Below are 20,255 nucleotides of genomic sequence, written 5' to 3'. Positions count from 1 at the left end.
GTTAGGATGTGGTTGAAATGCAATTGGAACTCATCTCCATGGCAAGCCTAAAACAAGTCAGGACACAGGAGTTCTCTTCCAGGTTTTTTGGTTTGTTTGTTTGTTTTTTTGTTGTTTTTTTTTTTCCATACAAATGAACAGCCATTGACAGCTTTGTGATTATCTGGTTCTGGCTGCAGTTTAAACAAATCCATATGCCCCAAAGTAGTGTCCTCTTTTCAGAGACTTTCTGACCTCCTTGAACAAGGGGAATGATCACAGACTGTAAGCTGAAAGTCCTCAGGCACCTTCTGTGCCTCTCCCTCTTTCCTCCCTATCCTTGCCCACTCTGCCAGTGTAGTCTTGCCACCTTTGTGCTGGCTTTAAAATTCACCAGATTTTCCTAAAAGCAGATACAACTCTCAAATGGCAGAAAGCAAGCCAGTGTTTTTTGCAGGGTTTAAGTTAATTAAGTCAGCTCACAAAGAAATTAACAAAATTGGAGCCAGCACAAGGTAAGCAGCAGGAGGAAGGAAGGATAAAATAGAAGGGGTGTCGGGACCTTGTCCTCCCAGCAGCTATGATCAGCTGAAATTTACCAGTTCATAATTGTGATACTGTGATCATCACCATGTTAACTATCTTAGCCACACTTCAGGTGTGCTTAGAGAAACTAGAGTACCAGAAGTAGTTCTCGATAAGTTCTGTCCATTAGCGTCAGTTGTGAACAGCTGTTTGCATGATGTTTGCCTTGCTGTGAACAAATGCAGTTGAAGCACATGATGCCTTGTAAAAAAAAAAAAAAAAAAAAGAGGCTTGAGTTTGGGGAAACTTTTAAGCTGGTAGAAATCACAGAACCATTTAAGTCAAATGATATCATGCTGGAGAAATTTTAGGCTAACCTACTCAGCAAGGGGTAAGTCATCAGCTGATGTTAGAGGGGAGTATGACAAAGTTACTTTGGTATAGTCTCTTTGTGAAGCCATGTTCACTTCCAAGTCAGTCATCAGCTAGATTAAATTCATTCTATATAATGATCTTCAGGGCAAGATGTGGGTGGAACTTAGAACATTTCTGTGGTTAAGAGATGATTTTGGTAGTTGATACGTGAAGAGAGTTAGGTCTACTTCAGTGCCGTGGGCCTCACTTAGGCAACAGGGGTCTCAGATGCAGTGTATGTTTTAGGGAATATTGCATTACAGAAGAATGTTATATTCTGAACAAAAGAGGTCTTTAGCATATATGTGCCTATACTGTTAGCAGTGTTACTGAGTCTAAGGGAGCACATATTTAAGAGTTACCTGACCACTGTAACATCATGTGTGTCTACCTTGGCAAAATGATACCAGAGAAGTCATTTCCTAATGACAAGACAATGATCAAAATATTTGGAACCTAACCCCCATAATGTTGAATTTACAGATCATTATGAGATGGTATTTCAAGTCTAAGGGATATATGTATTACCATCATATAGCCATTAGGAAGTATATGTATGTCAGTGTTCCTTTAGTTGTATATTCAGAAGACTCAGGCCATACACTTAAAGGATATTTTAAATGAAGATTTCATAATACATGCCTTCACTCACATAGCATATCTTTGACTGTCACAAGGGATTCTTAACAATACTACAGCCTCCCCTTTTCCTTAACATTGCTGAAGGAGTGCTGTAAACATGGGTAGTAAACAGCTTTTCAGCCAGAAAAAATGAGAAACTGTAAAAGAGAAACTGAGTTTTATCATGCAAAGGAGGAGTGGCTGAGGCCTGTGTGCTTCTGCCACGTGAAAGGGGGGCTTAAAACTAGGGTGAGGAGGCAAGCTTGCTACTGTCAGAGGGGTTAACAGTCAGTAATTGCTGTTTATGGGATAGATTTATTCCTGCTCCTCAAACCCCAACCACTCCTCCTGTCTTCTCTCCCTTGCCCTCTCCAGGACTCTGCAGCTGCCTGTTGTTTGTGTGTCTAGTGTCAACCCTGGCAGCCAAGCAGCTACCAGGGACTGGGTGGGCAGGCAGCCCCCAGGCTTTATTCTAGCTCAGCTGAGTCTGGGACTGTACAATATGTGGCTGTTGCTAGCCCAAGTGTGAAACTGCTGCCTCTTGCACATGTAGGGCAGTGCTTATGGGGGGCATTTTGAGATACAGATAATGAATCTATACCTCATCACTACCTTGTGCTTAAGTATAAAAATCCCCCGAGAACCATTAACCATAGGAAGAAAATTGTATCCATGCCTTTCCATATGAAGATATAGCTTGCCCTGATTCCTAGCTAATTGCATAGCTCAGTCTTGCCCAGGAGTACAGCTGAAGATATGGTGGGACGTGGAAATGTCTGCTTTCAGAAGCCCTGCCACATTACTTGAACAGGTCGCCACCTTCCCACTTTGGCTAGGTTGTTTGATACTGCATCACCTTAAAGCCTCTCAGTCCCAGCTCACTCCTCAGACAAATCTCTTTAGCTTCAATTTGTAAGCATTTCAACGATCTGAGTTCACTTGAACAAGCAGTATGTGTGTGTTAGGGGGGAAATGTTGTTTCCTTGTGCTACAGAGACCTAGCTACTTTCTAAGAAAGCTAAAATAAGCCAAAAGACAGGAAATTGCAGCATGCCCAAACATTTTAGGTACCAGCCCTGACTCAACTCCCTGACTGAATCTCCCACACTTGTAAACTTGCCAGGCTTCAGCAACATCCTTGTGCTTTCTTGCCATAGCTCACTAGCCAACACACACCCTGTGGAGAGTCCTACCATAAAACTGCTCCTTTGGAGTCCTTCTGACATACAAGGAACTGCTTTGGCTCCCTGGAGGCATTCACAGCATCCAGAGTTTCTTCAAACAAATGATTTAAACTTCCAAAGCAACCATCTGCAAACAAGTGCCTTTCTCAGTTTCTCCATCCATCATGAAAAAATGTTTAACAGTTTTGACCTTCCTGGAGAATACAACTTCTGTATTGCTCTTAGCAGCCTTCAGTGGGGGCATCCCTGAACCTCCTTTATAGTAATTGCTAGCACTGCCTTTTCTTAGGTTTTCTTGAATTTCATAGGCTGCAGTCTACCCTACATGGGCTCTAGTATACTCTAAATTCATTACACTGGCAAAGAATCATCAAGTAGTCTTTGACTTTTTTCTTTTTTTTTAATTTAACTCTGCAAATCATAGAGAAAGATACCCACTTATGGAAAAAAAAAAAAAGAATGCCTATGTTCACATTCCTAAAGGCCTACCATTTGAAACGTGAATTAAGCCAAGCTGATGCAGGTACTCTGCAAAGTGCTTCTGCTGTTTAATCCTTTTTATTTCCTGTTTGCAGTAGCTAGAGACAAAATTTCCATTGTTGATGCATGCCAGCTCATTAACTTGTTGCAACTTAGACATATATCTAAATTTGCTGATTGACAAGTGCAGCTTTTGAAGACTAGATTAAAATTCATTGTAGGAGCCAAGCAGAATTTTCAAGAATTTTCAGTTTTCTTGTTGAAGCAAACAGAGATTTAGAGGCCTAAGATACTTGGGTGGTTGCTGGTTTTTTTTGTTGTTTTGTTTTATTTTCTTGTTTTTGCAATCCTACCAGCCTACTAAATACCTCTGCAAGTCTGAGCAGCTCAGTTAGTTTAGAATACGGGATGAGGCCCTTGATCACTTGGGACTTTCTTATGAAGATCTCAAGATGCAGATCTGAGTTCTTATTTGAGGAATATTTATATTCAAGCTTAGGCCGAATCTATTCTAAAAATTAAATGAACAACAAAAAACAAATCTGTGCTTGAATGTTACCTCTTCTCAGAGTCTGAAGCTCTGTTGTTAGTCCAATAATTTGCTACCCAGACATCTCAGGTTGATTTTTTTTGAACTTTCTTGGTTTTGTGAAGGGAGGGCAGAGGGTGTGCATGTGGGAAGTAATAACAGCCAATGAAAAATAACCAAAGCCATTATGTTAGACTAGAATTTACTTGCTAGTCACACACAGGTGAATGTGCAGCCTTGGCAATGCTCATAGTGTGTACAGTTCCAGTCAATTTTTAAGGATACATCAGGTTCTTTAAACTCTTCCAGGGGCCTCTGTACAGAAGACATGAAGAGTCTGCCATTTCCTTCAGTAAAAGTTACGTTTATACACCTGGAAATTTTGTGGAGCATAGTTACAGCAATACACTATTGATATAACATTGCACATTGCAAATAATGAGATGAAAGTAAAGTTTTGGGCAAATGATATATCTGCAGAAATGTAAATATTAGTTGCAAGTTACTGTAATCAGAGAACATCTGCCATGGGTTGCATATTCAGGAATATAACAGTCTGACATTCACGTTTCTGTGGAAGTGCCACACCTCCCTCTGATGCCAAGGAAGGCTACTACTAGTACTAGAAGTGGTGGCACACTGAAATCCAAATGACTGACTTTGGAACACTGACTCCATACAGCACTCTCATGCTGGGCCATATGCCCATCAGCAACCTCACCAACCTCCTAGCACAGTCCTGAAAGCACTAGTCCAGACACAGACCCACACATCTTTCCTCTCCCGTCAAATTTCTAATAATTTCATGCCTTGACCAAAAAGTGTCTTCTTTCCTTAATACCAGCTAAGTGAATGTTTTGCAATTTGAAACAGCTTCCAGCAAGACAGACCTCTTCGTGGGGCCGGATCAAGCCCAACACAGGTTTTTAGCCCAGTGTGGAACCTATATGCCTCAGCAGAAGCCAGAGTTACTCCTATACTGAAATAAACCCTGGAGCATAGCTATGTGGTCAGCCTTCATAGCTGGTGGAATATTTGGGATCCACACGGAGTGCACTGCTCTGACCTAATACATCTCCTGGCTAAAGCAGCATTCCTGCCACCCTCGATCCTTAATCCAACTGCAGTAATCAGTGGAGCAACCTGTTAGCTACCTGCAGAGATGGAAAGTACCTTTTGGGCACATCCGTGTGGACACCAGTTGGCAGATAAGCTTTGCACATGGTGGCATATTGCCCACTGATGGTTTGCGTGGCCTTGGTGAATGATTCACTGCTGGCCTAAAGAATTGCATCACCTTTACAGTATTTTAATGAAGAACCTGACAGAAAAAAAGCATGAGGATCTGTGGGAAAAGCTAATCTAAAATGGCAAATTCAGCACAAACCATTGACTGTGACTTTTCAGGTTTTACTGTTAAAGTTAACAAAGATTACAGAGGAGGAAAAATAAAATCTGGTAGTTTTTGGAATGCAACAGTATTACCAATGGTGATCGTTTGGCAAAATATGCCCTGGGGGAGTCAGAGCCAGTGGAAATGAAGGAGAAGGAAAAGAAAAAATGATACTTAAAGATTTTTTTAAAAGATTTCTGCACTAAAAATTGTTTTCTGTACAGCCTTTCAGTGAAAAAGCTCAGGAATGAATTTCACGTGTGTCAGGAAACCACTTATGAAGGCCCTTACTACCATATTACTTGAGCACATCCCATGTTATTAAAAGGTGCAGACCAGTAAAGCAATACAATCTCCTTTGCCTTGTTCTTTACAAAAGAATCTAGAAATATATATATATATATATATATATATATATTTATTTATTCTAATGCATGCATGTCAGAGAGATTAAGTGCATGTATGGGAAAAATTACTGGTGGAAAGTTGATTGAAGCCACTTCTGCTCAGCACTGCACAAGGGGTTAGAAGCAGCTGTTTTTGGCATTTAATTTTAGCCAGCTACCTGCTTTGTATCTGCAGCCATGGGTAGGTGTCTAGGCTACATATGCAACTTGGGATGAGCATAAGGGGAAAGGAAGGTTTCTCTTCATCCCTGCACAGAGAATGAGCCAGTCTAGGCCAGTCATTAGGGAATGCAGAAAATTATTTCTCAGGCCCTGTTCTGGTCCTAGCTGCCAGTAGTTTTTTTCAACCAAAAAATTCTGAGTGCCTCCTTCCTTTTACACGCTTCTTCTTGTAGAGGCTGTAGATGAGGTTACCATTGCGGTAGTTTTTAGCTAGCACAGAAATCTGCATTTTTTGCCAGGCATCATCTCTTCAAAACACACTGCTTTGTTCTCCAAGTCTATAGTAAGGGCAGCGGCAAACTAAACTCTGGGTTTAGAGTCAGTACACATTTCAGAGATAACTCTTACAGTTTGAAAGTGGGAAATACCATCAATAATGTTAATATCCCTAACCACTTCAGGTGCACTCACTGAATGTATTATTCATACTCCTTTTCAAAAAGCATTTCATATTCTCATACTGATGAAGATATCATCATCCCTGTTGTAACACATATCAAACTGAGACAGACAGGAAAAGAAAGACAGGCTAGCAAAAATTCATTTTAGCACCTAGAAGCTAGATGCCTTTGCTTACCTGTCCTTTAACCAGTGCACAAACTGTGTCTCAGAGACTGGCTTTGCTTTCAAAGTAAAACGCAACTACATGTCCATTTGAGGGATCTGGCCATTGCACTGTAAAAAAAAAAGTGTTGTTTTTGATAGCAGCAGAACACCTACCTACCTCTGTGCAACTCATTTTCCATATTTCATAGGTGCCAGTTATTCCGTAGACACTGTGGGAATAAAAACGTTGTTTTTGCACAGAGTTACTTTGTTTAGAGGGAAGGAATCTGGTATTGAGATATGCTTGCAGTGATAAGAAAGCTTAACAGACAACCTTGTAAAATGATCTGGGTTTGAGAATTGAGCCGGTAACTGTGCACAGACCAAGGTAAGAAATACTAAGGATTGCCTTGGGGTCAGGTGAGACTCTGTGTGATGTGTGATTGAGACATACTTTTGTACGAAGCGAGTGTGGAGTCCTGATCCATGGTTCTGTAGCTCCGCGAGGGGCATGGCCAGAGACAGACATTAGTCAAGTGTGAGATAAGAGAGAGAAAGGAAGAGTCTCGGGAAATCTGGTGTACAGTACCCCTCGCATGGTGAAGTGCTTGGCAGTATACCAGGAATTAAGTTGGCCCAGCAGAGGCTTTGGTGAAAGTACAGGTTGGAGAAAGATAAAAAGAAGTGTTAAAAAGGGTTACTGAAGGTGTTAAATGTGTGGTATGTAATGTTTGATAGAACTGTTTGAAGTTGATTGAGCAGGGAAAGAGGATGTAGGCATGATCTAAGTAACAGTCTAGAAGCTTTGGTATATTTGCTGTGGTGTTTGGTCAGTTTCCCAAGTATCAGGGAGGGATGGAGCGGGGGGCGGAGGGGGACAACCTGATCCACCAGGAGCCTTTCCAGGGGGCCTAACAACCCTTTCAGTAAAGAAATTCTTCCTAATATCCAACCTAAACCTCCCCTGGTGTGACTTTAGCCCATTCTCCTTTGTCCTGTCACCATGCATGTGGGAGAATAGGGGATACCAAGCTGAGACTAGAGGATAAGATGATCACTGGGCAATTATTTTATGTACCCAAGACTAGGACTAACTTTGGCATTTGATGATGAAATTGGGCATTCAAATAGTAAATTGTTAGACTGGAATAACAGTGTTATTAATGGAGTACTCTCAGGCTCTGAGAGCAAAGGTATTTTCACCTCTGACTGGAAAGACCCTGAAATGGGGGCAGAAGCAACAATACAGATGTACAGTTTTACCTCAGGGATTTACAGGGCTACCGATTTTTTGGGGCAAGTTCTAGAACAGATTTTGGAGCATTTCCAACCTCACGAGGAGGTGTTACTATTACAATCTGTGGATGATCTTTTATTGTCAGGACAGGAGAAAACAGTTGTGAAAGAAGCTACTAACAAACTATTCAACTTTCTGGGAAAGCAGGGCTTGGGAATATTGAAAAATAAATTACAATATATAGAAAGAGAAGTCAAGTATTTAAGGCATCTAATGTCTGAGGGAAAATGAAGAATAAATCCAGAGATAATCCAGGGAATTGTTAAAAACTAAGAAAAAACTAAAAAGTTTTTAAGAGAAAGTTTTTTTTTAAGGAATCAAGAGCCACGAAGTCTGAATGAAAATGGATACTCCCTGATGGGAGAGAAATGCTGAATAAAGCACCAATGAGGCAAATATTAATCATTTTACATCAAGAGAGTCATAGGGAGGTGCAAGCAATGTGTGATGTTGTGCTAAGAAAGTATGTCTCTGTAGGAATATACACTTCAGTGAAGCAAATACGCAGAGGGTGTACCATATGTCAAAAGGTAAATAAAAAGGTCATCTGTAACACACCTAGAGAGAGATGGGAACCAGGGATTCAACCTTTCCAAAGTATACAGGTAGACTGTACTGTTTTACCTAAAGTAGGGAGACTTTGGTACTTGTTTGTACTAACTGACCACGTGACTGGATGGGTGTAAGCTCTCCCCTTGGTATCTGCCACTGCGAACACTGTGGCTAAGGTATTACTGGAGCAAATAGTCCCTAGATATGGGATAGTTGAAAACATTGATTTAGATCAAGGAAGTCATTTCACTTCACAAGTGCTGCAAGGGTTAATGCAGGCCTTAGAGACTGAGTGGGATTTTCACATCCCCTGACACCCCTCCTCTTCTGGAAAGGTGGAGCAAATGAATGAGACATTAAAGAAGCAATTAACTAAATAAGTGTTAGAAACCCAACTTCTTTGGGTAAAATGCTTACCTTTAGCACTCCTCCAGGTTCAAACAGCACCAAGAAAGGATATAGGAATTTCACAATATGAGATGCTGTTCAGATTACCCTATCTGGGCGGAAGGGATGAGATACCACAATTCAAAACGAAAGCTCCCTTAAGAACTGTATCCTGGGGTTGTCTTCTTCTTTGTCATCTCTCAGGACCCATGGGTTGTTGCCTCAACCCGTCCTCACCATCAACCAGCAAATTGGGTCCTGATTTGGACCTGGAAAGAATCAAAACTCCAGCCTGAATGGGAAGGACCATTTCAAGTACTACTAACCACTGAAACAGGTGTAAGAACTGCAGAAAAAAGTTGGACGTACTATACTCAAGTGAAAGCATCCATCAACCCTAGTACCTGGGACGTTGTTTCTACAGAAGACTTGTTGAAAGTTAAAATCAAAAAGAAAAATCTCATAATAGACTGAGCAAGATAAAAGCTTACAATTGTAAACTAACCTTTTATTTTCACAGGTAACTAATGAGTGTGACTTGTGAGTGAGAGAAAGGCCTGGTCTATAGGGAATCAAAGTGCTCCTAAGGTGTTCTAGTAGTAGTGTACATCTTATTCTTTGTATTGATAATTATTTGGAAACCTAAGGGTTAAAAATAATATCAGGGAAAAATCAACTATTGATTTTGTTTCTAGTGATTGTAGTCCTCAGAGAAGGCCTTGGTTAACTGGCAACTTGGAAAAGGCATGACCAGATAATAGCAAAGATGGGATACCCTGACAAAATATGGGTGAATGTGACAGAGGGTTATGTACCACAGTTTGCCAGGTTGCTGCTTGTGAGGTGTTACCTTGTGGAGATTTAAATGCCTATCGACAATTGAGTGGAGAGAACAACTGTCTCTGTCCTGAACCTAAGAGTAGCCGGATGTTTGAAGGACCCCCTTGCCCAAGATGGACTAATGTATGGTGAATGACCAATCATAACGGGTGGTTGCATACACCCATGTCAACTGTTGGCTTCATGAGGTTAAAAAAGTATATAAAAAATAAAATTAGAAAGAACATATTTAAAGGAACCATTCAGCCCAATTGTCAGCTTCTACAATGTAATCCAGTAACTATAACAATTAGTCAGGCTGATTGCATTACTAACCATACTTACAGTCTCAGAGCAGATGTAACTGGGAGAGACCCAATAGCCAGGATGAAAATAGATAAATGGAAATGATCCTCTGTTGCCACCAAAGATAGGGAGAAACTCGAGGAGAAAACAGGAGGCCCTCTTTGAAATGCAGCAGTTGTCACAGTTAAAGAAATAAAAGATTTTAGGCAAACATTTGAGATTGAAACAGGATATGGAGATGTGAATGGCTGGATAGAATGGGTCAAATATACTGTCCAGAGTGTCAAGCATAGCAATTGCTATGCTTGTGCCTTGGGTCAACCGATTGCCCAGATAGTGCCCTTCCCATGGGGGTGGACCAAGGACTCCCAGGGGATGTGATGTATGATTACATTGTACCAAGAAAAGACTGCCTGGGGAAATGAGGCCTGTAAGTTTCTCCCTTTGGTTGTTGCATTATCCCCTGCATAAGAGGACTAGTACAGTGGTTAACTGAAACTGCACTACTGAAACAAATGATCATGGATCCACCACCGTACTCAGATAAGACGATGATATTGAGGAGATGGAAAGCAAAGAAAGTGAAGAAGAGGAAGATATCTACCAAATTACATCTTAGAGAAAAGTTTTGCAAAAATCAACAATTTATAAAGAAGAAAAGGGGGGAATAGTGGGAATAAAAATATTGGTTTTGCACAGTTACATTGTTTAGAGGGAAGGAATGTGGTATTGAGATATGCTTGCAGAGATAAGAAAGCTTAACAAACAACCCTGTAAAATGCAGACAAACAGAATTCTTAGAGCAATTAGGTGGAAATCACTGTATGAGAAACATCACCACCTCAAAGAGTGTAAAAGTCAAAAGAAATATGACTTATAACAGGCCAGCAACTGAAAGCCATGTATGTGAAGCACCAGATGGATTGTGAACCTGGATTACCGAGTCAGTGGGGAAACGGGAGGGTCCCGGTCATTGAGGGAAAAAAAAAGTATATAATCTGTGTTATGGAACTAGTAGGTGCGCTTCTGCTTGTGGGATGCCTGCCATTGTAATCGCGAATAAAAATGCTACTTCATTGAGATACTAGCCTATGTTATTGACTACAGAGTGTTTCTCACAACACACATTGCAAGCAGGAAGTAGAAGCAGCTCAGCTCTTGGCTTCCCCCGTCTCAAGAGACTGCCATGAAACTGAAAAACACTAAACTAAAACCTAAGTATCTGTTAGACCTTTAATTAGCGACCTAAGGAGTGTTTGCCAAGAGGAAATTTGAATTCAATTATCCAAATAGAAAGTATTTAACCTCTCAATAGCACTCAAGTAATTATAATACTTGTGTGTTTTTTTTTTTTCCAGGAACCTTAAAAAATAAAAAGCAAATTAAAAAATGGCAGAAGGTGTCAGTTTTATGTCATTTCTAACAGTGAAATCCTCTGTTACAAAGGAAAAATGTAGCATTGTCCATGCCTCAGACCCCTTGAGCTGGCACAGAACGGGGCAACCTCAAGTAGGGAGAGCAGGATGCAGGATTCTTGATTTACACCCTGAAACAGCCTGCAACATTATCAGGGCTAACTGTGATAGTTTTATGTGTGTCAGTGCAACAGTAAACACAACAAAGATCGGCAGGTCATTTCACACAGTTTATAATTTGATAAAGATGCTCAGTCAGTGTCAGAAGGACCAGGACACATCAGAAAAGACTGTGTATATTCCAGTACATTTTGCAAATATTAGTCAATACCAACCAGGTCATTTGCATTTCAGATTGCAGTAGCAGTTTCAGGCCTGTTCCCCACTGTGCTTTCACTATAAATCCACCCTGAAGTTCCCAGAATTAATTCCAAAGAAAATCATCAATATTTTCTTTCTTCTCTCTTCACAGACTGTAGGTTGCTTTGGGATTATGTTTATCAGCTGCTTTCTGACAGCCGGTACGAAAATTTCATCCGATGGGAAGATAAAGAATCCAAAATATTTCGGATAGTGGATCCCAACGGGCTGGCCCGGCTGTGGGGAAACCACAAGGTAAGGGAGTAATGCATTTTTCCTCCTACAGCACATCACCTTTCATAACATCACAAAATTTACTTATAAACAGGGGAGAAAGGAAGGGAAGCGTATGCATATAAACTACTCCTGGAAGGTCGTAAGCTTGCATTGTACATACATTAGAAATATAAAGCATCCGGCCTCAAGTACTAAAACTTACTCGTCACATGAAGAACCTGTTGGTTTGGTTTAAAGGCATTTAGTTATAAACACTTCTAATTATAAAATTACAAAGAGCAGAAGAATTAACGGTCCTTCTCTCTCAAGGCAAATCATTTATTCCTGAAACCTGATGCTAAGGCTGTTCTGGTAAGATGTGGTCTACAAAGAGCTGTGTACTACACCTCAGCAGAAGCTTCCTTTCTGTTCAGATTTCACAAAAGGAGAGACTGCTGCCCTGTGACAGACATCAAATGCTGTAGGATTATGTATTTCCTTGTAAGATGTTGCTCTTTGTTCGCTGGAAAGCAGTTACTAATATTTGCAGTATGGGGCTGAGTGTGTATACGTATATCTATCTATATGAGTACAGATACATACTCATATCTATATGTGTATATACATATAAGTATAGACATATTGAGTATATGAGTAGTCAGCATAGATTTACATAGATTTACCTGAGCAACCTGTACAATGAAATGACTAGTTTGATGGATGCAGGGAGAACAGTAGATATTGGTTATCTTGACTTAAGAAAGGCTTTTGAGACTGTGTCTCCTGTAATGTCAGGCAAACTAATGAATTATGGACAAGACAAGAATACAGTGAAATAGACTGAAAACTGTCTGAACTGCTAGGCTGAAAGGCTTGTGATCAACAGCACAAAGTCCACTCACTAGTGGTATTATCCCAGGGATTGATTCTGGGGCGATTACTATATAACATGCTCATTAATGATGGGACAGAATGCACCAGCAAGTTTTCAGATGATACAAAACTGGAAGGAGTGGTTGATACACCACAGGATTGTGCTGCCTTGCAGAGAGACCTGGACATTGTGCAGAAGTGTGTTAATGGAAATCTCATTAAACCTCACAAGGGGAAATGCAGAGTTCCACACCTGGGGAGGAATGACCCTAGGTGTGGAACATTCTTACTAGGAAGGTGATCAGACACTGGAATGGGTTGGCCAGAGAGAGATAGGAGTCTCTATTCTTGGAGATTCTTGGAGATGTTCAAAGCTGGAATGAACACAGACCTGAGCAACCCATTCTAGTCGTCCCTGCTTTGAGCAGAGAGATTGGACTAGATGATCTCCAGAGGTGCCTTCCAACCTTAACCATATTGTTATTCTGTGTATGAGCATACATCTTGATACAGTCAAGATTTTCGTGTGTGACATTAAATCTCTCCTAGAGGTTTTGGGCTGCAGCAGTGGGAATGGGATGAAGAGTTCTGTGAATGAAGAGTAGTACTGCCCTTGCCTCACCTACATGCTGATAATTAGGCCCTGTGTTTCTCATGTTGGCTGTCTGAAAGTGAAGCTACTTCAAGACATTAGTCACTTGGGACACACAGTGGCCTTTTAGCATATAAGAAATGGAAAAAAAAAAACACAAGAACTATTTCAGGGGGCTTCCCATTGAGCAGAGTCTAGATTTTTCAAATAAAACATTGTCATTCTTAGTGTTTAATTATCACAGGAGCTCTTCATACTTTAGAAGAAGAGTAGAGGTCAGGGCAAGCAATGGAGGTCTGTTACTAGGGGCTATTTTGGACAGGAAGATCAGTCTCATTTAATAAAGGCAGGTCAACACTATAGACTTCTGCCTGATCTTGGATTGACAGAGATGTGCCAAGCCAAACACTTAACATGAAGGCTCACAGAACAAAAACATGCTTCTTCTAGTTTGCCTTGTTTTGCCTATGGCAAGGCGGCTTCTTAATACTCATGCAAACATGGTTTTGCCAGTGTAGTTCCCTTTCTGCTGGAGTTTCTTTGCCTGCATGGTAGCCAGTGATTCTTGTACCAGAAAAATGGTCATCGTGCAGACATAGCCTGAGGGATTGATCCTGTTATCCCAACCCAGGAAAGTACTGTAATGGCGGGCCCCATGCAGCTCTGCCTATGCCCATTGCTGCTGCCTTGTGACACTTGGCTGAAGTGAGGTCGTGCCTCAGTCACTCTGCAGTGCTCTGGCTGTGGGGTCAGCAGTTCCCAAAATGAAGGGGAGGCTCTGTCACAGAGGCACATATACAACCTAATGGACCACTTGATTTACACCCCTATAATGAGAGGAGAAACAGTCTCTCAATCTCCACAGTGCTCAGTAAGCATTAACTAGTTAATGGAGGGGATTCCTAGAGGAACAGCGCTCTTAGAAGGGATTGCTGACAAATGCAGTCTGTTAGCCACTGTTCTTATGCTTTTACAAAAGGTGGGTTCATTAAGAACAGACCTGTCACATCTCATGTGGCATGAGCATCTCCATCTAGTATCTCCTTTTGTGGTTGCTGAAGCCTTTATTTATGTGTGATCCAAGAAACTGTAGAAAAACCTCAGTTGGAATTCTTGGTAGACATTCTAGCTTAAATTGCACTGTATGAAAAGAGACACATAAAATTTTCCTGATGAGGGCTGGAGGGGCAGAATGGGGCTGCAAACAGCAGAATAATAGAATGTGTAATTTCTTGTACTGGCTTGGTTATTTTAGCTACCTGTGATAGCTCTGCAATTTCTTTGGGGGTTTAGGAACGTTTTCATGAATCGTCTTAACACATTTTTCCCTTTTCTTTTGAAAAAATCAGAACAGAACAAATATGACTTACGAGAAAATGTCCAGAGCCCTACGCCACTACTACAAACTAAATATTATCCGGAAGGAGCCAGGACAAAGGCTTTTGTTCAGGTAATTTTTGCTTTTCTTTGCCATTCCTTTCTACAGACAATTCATTTTTGAAGATGGAAGACGGAATTCTTTGTGTGATACTTCATTGCCACAGCTCTAACATCATTGACAATGGGCGTGCATTTGTAAAAGCTGTCTAGACCAGTGCTTCCCAGCTTTCAAGACAACTGCATCAATTTAGAAAAATACAAGCCTGCTTCAGTGATCAGTGGAGTCAGTAGTAATCTTTTCACTCACTCCAAGCAGGCTGTGCCATTTTTTAAGACCTTAGCTAACTGATTTGTCATCTCAGCCAAACTCCTAGAAAATCCAGTCCATGTTCAACTCCTACAGATACAGCTGCTAGTGAATGCTAAGCAGAAATCTGGCATTTCCTCGAGAGCATCAGCATCACGGAAGAGAAGTGCTGATGAACTTGTCTTTGGCAGCAGTGCCTTCAAGGAAGAGAGAGACCTGCAAGAGCTGCTCATAAAACATCAGATAGGATGATACAACCGAGAATTTAGGAAATACGACCCTGAACAGTGTAAAGCAGAGGGTTAATGAATGAACTTGAGTGCAACTGGCAGAACCACTGAGTGTGAGCACTCCAGTTCTCTGCAGGCAGGATCAGGGAATCCTAGAGCGTAAGTCTGACCCACAGAGTGCTGAACTCAGGCCAAAGGCTGCTTTGGATCTGGTCTGGATTACTGGTCTTGATCCAGTAATGTTCTTGGAAATGATATCAATAGGAAGGCAGTCTTGGAGTTTGTTTTCTTAAATGTCTAACAGAACTGCATTAGTACTCAGACTACCTGAAGAGGTTTCTGTGGAATGTCTTGTTGATACCATTTTAGAAAGAGACTTAAGACAGAGAAAGGATAATGAAGCGAAGAAGGAATCACAGGCAAAATCAACTGTGTTATTTCAATTTTTTTGGCAGAAAGTTAAAGTTAAAGCAAAAGGAGCCTGGGTTGTTGTGGCCTTGTGTGAAGATTGTACTTCCCAGGGGAATTCTGTGATGCTGAATAATGCCTGTGCTTATCTTGGAGCTTTTCCTTTGGTGGGAGCACAAACAAAACAGGAGTCCATCTCTCCTCAACCAGGCTGCCTATTTTCTCAGAACTGTAGAAACTTAATACCCTTGGAGACCTCAGTTCCTCAGTCAGATTTGCCCAGAATTGACCAACAGATTCAAAGGTCACCAGGCAGCATAAAACATGAGCATACAAACCTCATTTCCTCTGGAAACTGGGGGGAAGGGAACAAAGCTTTTTTTGCACAATTCCCAATAAGAACTTATTAATGTTGTTTTCTTAGACCTATTTATATCTGAAGAGAAAAAGAAGAACAGCTGCAGAAAATCAAGCCATTAATATGCCTTTCTTGGCTATTTCTCGCAATCACAGAAAAAAATAGGAAATGTGACTTTATAAGCAACATGCAGGCAGTTGTCATCTGCAAATATCTATACAGAGCTTTAAGTTTAATGGACTCAGAGGAGGTCTTCTAATAAATGGGCAGAATGCCTTCTGCAACAAAAGAAGTCATAGAAACTGTTTCTTTGTTGGCAGGTAGTTCTGGTCTGGTTGATTTTTGGTTTTGGTTTGTTTGTTTTTTAGGGTTTTTGTTTTGGTTTGGTTTGGTTGGTTTTGGTTGGTTGGTTTTTCTTTTCAATTTATTCAAATGCTATTACAAATACTTTGAGTTCCATGACGTGACTTAAAACACAGACCAGAAAGAATTCCTGAAGTAATGCTGTACAGTTCTTATCAGCCTATCTTCCATGTGATTTAGGAAGCAGAACAGACAGAAGGTAGGGGGACAGTGGTATTGTTCCATTTTGGTTTCATCCTTACTCAAGATCAACAGGACAAGCACAGGGTTTAAATCAGGGCACAGTCTGGCCTGTAGGCTTTGGTGAGTTTTCACTGGATAGCCAGGAACTGATTCACCACTTTTGTATGCTAGCTTTTGAGCACCGTAACACCATTTATATCGGCACAGTTCTTCCAGCATACAAATGGGAGTAACACAGAAGTGAGTCATAGCTGATTTCTTTTTCATAAATGCATATGTGCACATGATTTCCAAAATTAGAAGGGGTGGCAAAAGGTTAGTTCCAGGCAGTGCTACGCATTTGCTGAGAGGCCCTGGGTATTTCAAACTGAAAACCCTAAACTTTATAAACTTGGAGGCAGCAGAGTAGGCAAATCTTGCCTGTTAGCTTCAGCAGTGATTTTTCTGGGTCACTGATAGTAATGAGGCTCCTGTCAGTTGGTTTTGTTTTTGCTGGGGCCAGGATACTGAGCATATCATCAACCTAAGTAAAATTCCTCTGATTAACACATTTTGTACTGCTGAATGTTAGCCAGTACATAATTAATGAAAAAATACAAAATTTTGTAACACTTCCAGCATAAACATGTCCTATTCTGATTTTTCCAGAAGTACTTACAAGTTAGGAAAGTGGTTTGTGTTTAAACTAGGATTTCATCCTTCCTGTGCCATTTTCTCTTCCTGTGCCATTAAATCCAGAAAGAAAAAAGCAGAGCTCTTCTGTGCTGTCCGTACGCAGTGGTACACAAAAGCACCCTGGCAAAGATCAAGACTGCAGACCTGATCTGCAGGCTGGTGGATGTCCTTTCCCATTTCCTACTGCTGCCATGCCTCCCCAGAGGCAGTTTCTGTTTCTAGCCCCCTGCAGATTTACTGCATCAAGACATTAGTGCTGTGGCATTTATTTACAGAAGACACTGCTACGTTGCAATTACACTTGGCTACAGTCATACAGGAAGACACTGTCTTTGTGCACAGTTCCCTTTTCCCAGTTAAAGCTTAGCCCAAAAGCTTTTTCTCTCAGGGCTTTTTTCATTTCCCAGAGCTTGTTCTGACTTGGTCCTTAGCTTTTTCCAGACCTGCTCTTTTGGTGTTTCATATTCATCTTCACTCACCTGCACACAAGCTGGCAGAAATGAGTAGCCTTCTGCCTCTCCATGCCTTACAAGTGATTTGCTTTGAAATATGTTGACAATAAAGATCACTTACATTTCTGTCACCAGATTCCGTAAATGAGTGGACATGTGGCATGCTGTCATCTTACATGGCAACAGCAAACAATATGAAGAAAAAGAAGTAAATATCATTCTTTGGAAAAGACTGTGGGTTTTGTTTCAGATTTGGACTTTAGAAAAAGGGAGCAGGAGAAAATGCTTGTGATTTTTCTTACTTCATTTCCATGTATGGGGAGGAAAGATACTGGTAGGCTGGGGAAAAGCTGGGAAATACCAAGTCATACCAGAGGATACAGCAAAGATGATTCTGGGGAGCTGCAGAGGTCAGGGGACTCAGCATCTTGATAAGGAGAAAGGCTGAGACCACTGGGAAATCAACTTGTTTCTCTGTTTTGCAGGTTCATGAAGACCCCAGATGAGATTATGAGTGGCAGAACAGACCGCCTCGAGCACCTTGAGTCCCAGGAACTGGATGAACAATCATTCCAAGAAGATGAGTGCTGAAGGGAACTGGTGCACCGCCTCTGTGTGTCCATGGGAGAAACATCTGCCTGGATGGCTGGCACAATTTGGGAGGGGAAGCAACAACACAGAAGCAGTACTTGCGGTCTCCACTTAGCTTGAAGACCATGCAGGACCTGAAGCACCTTAACAAAACAAACTAACAGGCAGAAGTGGTGCTGGCAGAAAAGTGAAGGGGAGAAAGCCTGGACTTACGCACTACTTCACTGTTCCTACAGAGTCTCCCTTGAGTTCTTTCTGTCTTTTTGGTTTCATTTTTTTTGTTTGTTGTTTTTCTTTTTTTTTGTTTGTTTGATTTATTTTTTTCCCCTAATAAACATGCAGTTTGATTTTCCTTATCTCACATAGGACAAGACATCAGATTACGCTTTTTTTGGGGGGAAGGCTCTCCTATGGAAATAGAGCGCTCTTATTTTCTGTGCAAGTCTCATGATGTAACACTGCATAATACAATAGCAACACAGGAGGGATTTGCTCAAGGGTTCCAGTTTGCTTGGATCAATGCATATGTGCTGCGACTGGGAAATGTGTTGAAGCTACCAAAAGAATTTACCACACATGTCTGTCAAATGAAGAGGAATCACCCTTCATGTATTGGCTGGGATAGCATCCCAGCATAGTTTGGGCTCATGAGTCCTGCAAGTGGCTATTTACTGCTGGCATATGGACCAAAACCAATCACCTAAGTGCTCCAGGGAGGAGAAAAATAAATGTGACAAACCTCTGCAATAGACTGATGTTGACATTGTCCCTCCTTCTAGCAAAGAAGTGATAGAATGGCGTGGGGGGAGAGGGGCAGGGACTAATATAAATATATATGTATATAGAGAGAAACGTTTCATATATATATATATGTTTATACGTAAACGCCACAATATATGCACAAAGCAGAAATTCAGCTCAAAGCCTTTGATAAAAAAGTAAAGGCTGAAACATCAGAGATTACAAAAGGGACGTTTTTTTCTTATACCTGCTAGCAATTTTGGGGTGAAAGGTGAAGGACTGTTCCTTACATCTTAAGGACAATGCAAAGGGATCCATCATACATGTATGGTTTGTACTATTCAGAAACTACTCCAGGATCACTTTGTGCCACTGGAGAGGTAGATTATTCACCAATCTAAAAACTGGTGGTAGAGAACTAGAGACCAAATAGCTGTACTGATGCCTTGGAATTGATTTTGGCTTTGTTTGTTTATGCCTCTCACAACTCTTCCCCACCCCACAGCTTTGCCATCCAGGAATCTTGTCTCAGCTTGCCTGTTTTTAACGTGATTTAAAAGACCAGAAAAAAAAAAAAAAAACACAAACAAACAAACAAACAAAAACACTAGATAAATGTTTCTTTCTTGGGTTTTGTTTTTGTTCTTTGCAAGGTACCCGGTTTTTTACACCTCTGATTTGTTTTGCATCATGAGGGTGCTTTCCATGAGGCAAAAAGCCACTCCTAATTTGGTTGCCAGAAGCTCAGCAGCCTTTAATGTCTGATACTAGAGAAACTACTGGCCTTTTTCATTTCACATTGCTCTGTCCATCATGTCAGGGAAGTCTGGTGTCCAGGTATCCAGCCATCCACCAGCACTGGGCCTTTTAGTGGGAAGAATACCTAGCAGCAGAAATGATACTTGCAAAGGGAGAAGATACACAAAGAAACTGCAGGAATCACATGACGTTTGGAAGAAATCAAGTCCACACCAGTTCATTAAAAACAGAGAACCTCTTTATGGGAACATGAATACTAGAAAAGGGAAAAAAAAAAAAAAAAAAAAAAAGTGGGTTAATCTAATCCATTCCTACCAAAAAAAGCAAGGTACATTTCCATGATTTCCATGATAGCACTTCTATCAGCTATTCTACTAACATGACTTTTGATCTTACCCTATACTTAACAAGAAGGTTAATCTATCCAGAAAAAAAAAAAAAAAAAAAAGAAAGAAAAAAAAAGAAAAAATAGTACTTGGCAATGAATAGTGGCCTGTATGTTTAAATAGAAATAGTCCAAGCTCACAAAAGACTTTATTGAGTTGCAACTTTAGAAGGAAAAGGTTTGTTAAGGGCAAAGATAGGCATCATACAATGAGGAGAGATTTTTCAGAGCCAGTATCTGATGAGGAACAATGGAGCATACATCTTTCCCTGAGCTTTTCCGAGCCACATTTTTTTATTATATTAT

At 40.8% G+C, this 20,255-nt stretch overlaps 1 protein-coding gene across 3 annotated transcripts in view; it reads left to right on the top strand.

The window, feature by feature from the left end:
• ETV6 (ETS variant transcription factor 6) overlaps window positions 1-18,815 on the top strand; it is a 144,017-nt gene extending 125,202 nt beyond the window's left edge. For all 3 annotated transcript variants that reach the window (XM_038181037.2, XM_072041016.1, XM_072041014.1), the window contains 3 exons: window positions 11,549-11,691; window positions 14,467-14,567; window positions 17,959-18,815. In XM_038181037.2, the coding sequence (XP_038036965.1) occupies window positions 11,549-11,691; window positions 14,467-14,567; window positions 17,959-18,064 (350 nt within the window). In that variant the 3' untranslated portion in view covers window positions 18,065-18,815. The remainder of the gene's footprint in view (window positions 1-11,548; window positions 11,692-14,466; window positions 14,568-17,958) is intronic.
• Window positions 18,816-20,255: the final 1,440 nt, after the last annotated feature.

This window comes from Anas platyrhynchos, chromosome 1 (assembly GCF_047663525.1).
Source record: "Anas platyrhynchos isolate ZD024472 breed Pekin duck chromosome 1, IASCAAS_PekinDuck_T2T, whole genome shotgun sequence".
In the NCBI taxonomy this organism is placed as follows: domain Eukaryota; kingdom Metazoa; phylum Chordata; class Aves; order Anseriformes; family Anatidae; genus Anas; species Anas platyrhynchos.
The sequence above is the reverse complement of the archived record's forward strand: the minus strand, read 5'-3'. Positions and strand labels throughout refer to the sequence as shown.